Below are 3,239 nucleotides of genomic sequence, written 5' to 3' on the forward strand. Positions count from 1 at the left end.
GTACATTATCAAAGGTCTTCCTTCCACTAGAGGAGATAAAATGGGTGATTCGAGCAGATATTCCTTAATACTGTCGAACGCTTTCTAACAATCGTCTGTCCAGACACAACTTTGATTTTTCCGTAGAAGTTTGAAAATAGGAGCACAAGTTGTTGTCATGTCGTTTAATGAAGAGGGTTGTGTCTACCTTCCCTCTTGAGAAACCTTGATCAAGTAGATACTTGATAAGACGCTCGTACCAAGCCCAAGGGGCTTGTTTAAGACCATACAAATCACGTTTAAACTTATAAACAAGGTTAGGATAATCAAATTTTATAAAGCCGAGAGGTTGAGATACACACATTTCTTCACTAATATAGCCATTTAGAAAGGCACTCTTAACATCCATTTGAAATAATTTGAAGTTTTGCGAACATGCATAAGAAATCAAGAGGCGTATAGCCCCGAGTCGGGCGACCAAAGCGTAAGTATCCTCATATTTGATCCCTTCCTCTTGGTCATACCCTTGAGCAACAAGACGAGCCTTGTTGCGAGTTACGATTCTGTTTTCATCTAGTTTTTTCCTAAACACACATTTGGTGTCAATTACTCGATGGTCTCGCAGAGGAGGGACAAAATCCCATACCTCATTTCTCTTAAATTAGTTTAATTCCAATGGTATGGCTAAAAATCAATGTTCATCGATTAAGGCATCTTTGGAGTTTTTAAGCTCAATTCTTGTTATTCGGTTGGGTCCTCTCTTGTGAAGGAAGACAATCTTTAACTTGCAATTACAACTACGAAAACTTGAGAATTTCAGAGTTATTGTAGCATTCTCTGAGAAAATTCTCTTACTACAATTCAAACAGAACATCAACAAGAATATACCACAAGAATTGTAGACCATGTCAGTGTGTAGCTACACGGGTGGATAACCCGCCATTGATAAGGATGAAGTTGTTGAGTGTATGCTTAAATATGCAGATGTTGGATTCACCATCGTATTATTTGATGCAGTCTCATTAAGTGGATTCCACAGCCTGTTAAGATGACAAGTAGCTTTGGAAGAGACATAATTAATGTATCAAGGAAGATACTGGATGTGGAATTCTTAGACATGCATCAGTTTCAGTGGTATTTAAAATCTCTCCTTCTTTTTATTTAGGGTTAATAGTCATTTACCCCCCTGCAATATAGGCGTGTTTTGATTTATCCCCATTTTTTTTAAAAATGGATTACCCCCTATAATATTTGGGCACCCCCCTAAGCGTGTAAAAACCACGGGGATAAATCAAAAAAATATATTTTACAGGGGTAATTTTCCCTCTTAGGGGGCAAAAGACTTACAATTTTAATATTATAGGGGGTAATCCATTTTTTTTAAAAGGGGTACACCAAAACTCGCCTATATTGCAGGGGGTAAATACTATTAACCCTTTTATCTAATATACTTTGTACCTAGGTTTTTTAAGATATTTTTTTATTTATATTTGCCAGTAAAAAAGGTGATATATATATATAAGGTATAAATTATATGTTTACTTTCTACCTACCATTTTCCTTTTATTTATTAATTTTCTATTATATAATGTACACACACACAAACTTTCTTTTGGTATTCACTTTACTATATCATATCATTTATTGTTTTCTGATTTTGTTTTCTCCTTTTTATGTTGTCATGATATCGTCATCATAAAATATCTATATATGTAGACCACCCTCTTGAACATGACGTATACTTGGATAATATTCACCCTTATCAGATGGTCATTGTGTTTATGCAATTAGAGGAATCAATGGAGCTCACAAAAAAGGTCAGAAATTATATACCTAATGATATTTCTTTCGATATTCTATCCAAATTGCCTTTGAAATCTTTAAAGCGGTTTACTTGTGTATGTAAGTTTTGGGCTAACTTATTTGAAAATCATCAACTTATGAAAATGTATCGCAAACATTTATACTTATCTAATTATGATGATCACCATTATTCACGTCTCCTCCTAAAACAAACTCCTGCTAGTTATGAATTTGATGGTAATGATAATATATTTTTATTTTCTGGTGAAACATTTGGGAATAGCATCAAGTTAGATTGGCCGCCTCCGTTTAAAGAAAATTGTAGAGATATTTTTATTGTTGGTTCAACTGTTAATGGCATACTTTGTCTCTGTCAAGGAGATGGAAGAGGTGACACTAGTTGGATTAACCAAAAAGTGGTATTGTGGTGCCCATATACCGAGGAATTTAATGTCATTCCTGATGGCTCTTTTGATCGTACAATTCTCAAAGCATTTCCTCCCGACTCTGTTTTTGATGACTTACCTATTATTCCTACCATTGTTAACATTCATGGTTTTGGTTACGACCCTGTCACAGATGATTACAAGTTAATTCGATATTTTTGTTTCTTTGATGATATCAAGAATTCAAATCCAAATGAAGAGACCTTATGGCAAATTTATAGTTTAAAGAGTAATTGTTGGAGGGATCTTCAAGTTAAAATGCCAAATCACTTTTGGAATAATTGGTTTCAAGAAGTTGGTTATTCAATGTACTTTCATGGGATGTGTCATTGGTGGGGCTATGAAGATTATTTTGGAGAAGAGATATTGGTGTCATTTAACTTGAGTGATGAAGTCATTATTGAAACACCCTTCCACTCTAATTGTGGTAGATTTGTTAAACACTTGGTGGTGTTACATGATTCTATTGCTGCGATTGAATATGGAAATTCTTTTTATTTTTTCATATCAATTTTAGGTGAGATCGGTGTGGAGGAATCATGGACGAGACTTTATAGAATTGGACCCCTACCTGATATGGAACCCATTGGGGTTGGCAATAATGGTGATATATTCTTCAGTGGATGGCTTGAAAAAATTGAAAAGTTTAATTTAAATACAGAACTAATTGAAGATACCGGTATTAATGGAAAGTTTAGATGTTGTCAAATGATTGTTTAGAATGATAGTCATCTTCCTTTCGTCGAAAGTCATATTTAATTTTTTTCTAAGCTTTAAGTTTTAGCTATATGGTTAATTGAAGGTTCAACATTGAAGAAAGACGTGCATTAGACATTATTGGATCTGATTTTTTTTATATAATAAAATATAATTACATAATTACAAGTGAATTTTTTAGTTTGGTTGTTGAGTGACGGAGTAATTTGTACCAAATACAATTTTTCAGATTATCATATATTATGAAAGTTTTTTACACCTTTTTAGCATAAAAATGATCACTATATTTAGTGT

General features: G+C 33.5%; 1 protein-coding gene across 1 annotated transcript; it reads left to right on the forward strand.

Moving 5' to 3' along the window:
* The first annotated feature begins 1,752 nt into the window (after positions 1–1,752).
* LOC131631523 (F-box/kelch-repeat protein At3g06240-like) lies at positions 1,753–3,015 on the forward strand. Its single transcript, XM_058902320.1, has one exon. The coding sequence runs from the start codon at positions 1,761–1,763 to the stop codon at positions 2,946–2,948; it is 1,188 nt and encodes a 395-aa protein (XP_058758303.1). The 5' UTR covers positions 1,753–1,760; the 3' UTR covers positions 2,949–3,015.
* The last annotated feature ends 224 nt before the right edge of the window (positions 3,016–3,239 follow it).

This window comes from Vicia villosa, unplaced genomic scaffold, assembly GCF_029867415.1.
Source record: "Vicia villosa cultivar HV-30 ecotype Madison, WI unplaced genomic scaffold, Vvil1.0 ctg.000839F_1_1, whole genome shotgun sequence".
Taxonomy (NCBI): domain Eukaryota; kingdom Viridiplantae; phylum Streptophyta; class Magnoliopsida; order Fabales; family Fabaceae; genus Vicia; species Vicia villosa.

What these genes read in the sequence shown, in the direction of transcription:
- LOC131631523 (XM_058902320.1), top strand. Translation starts at nt 1,761, where the DNA reads ATGCAATTAGAGGAATCAATGGAGCTCACAAAAAAGGTCAGAAATTAT.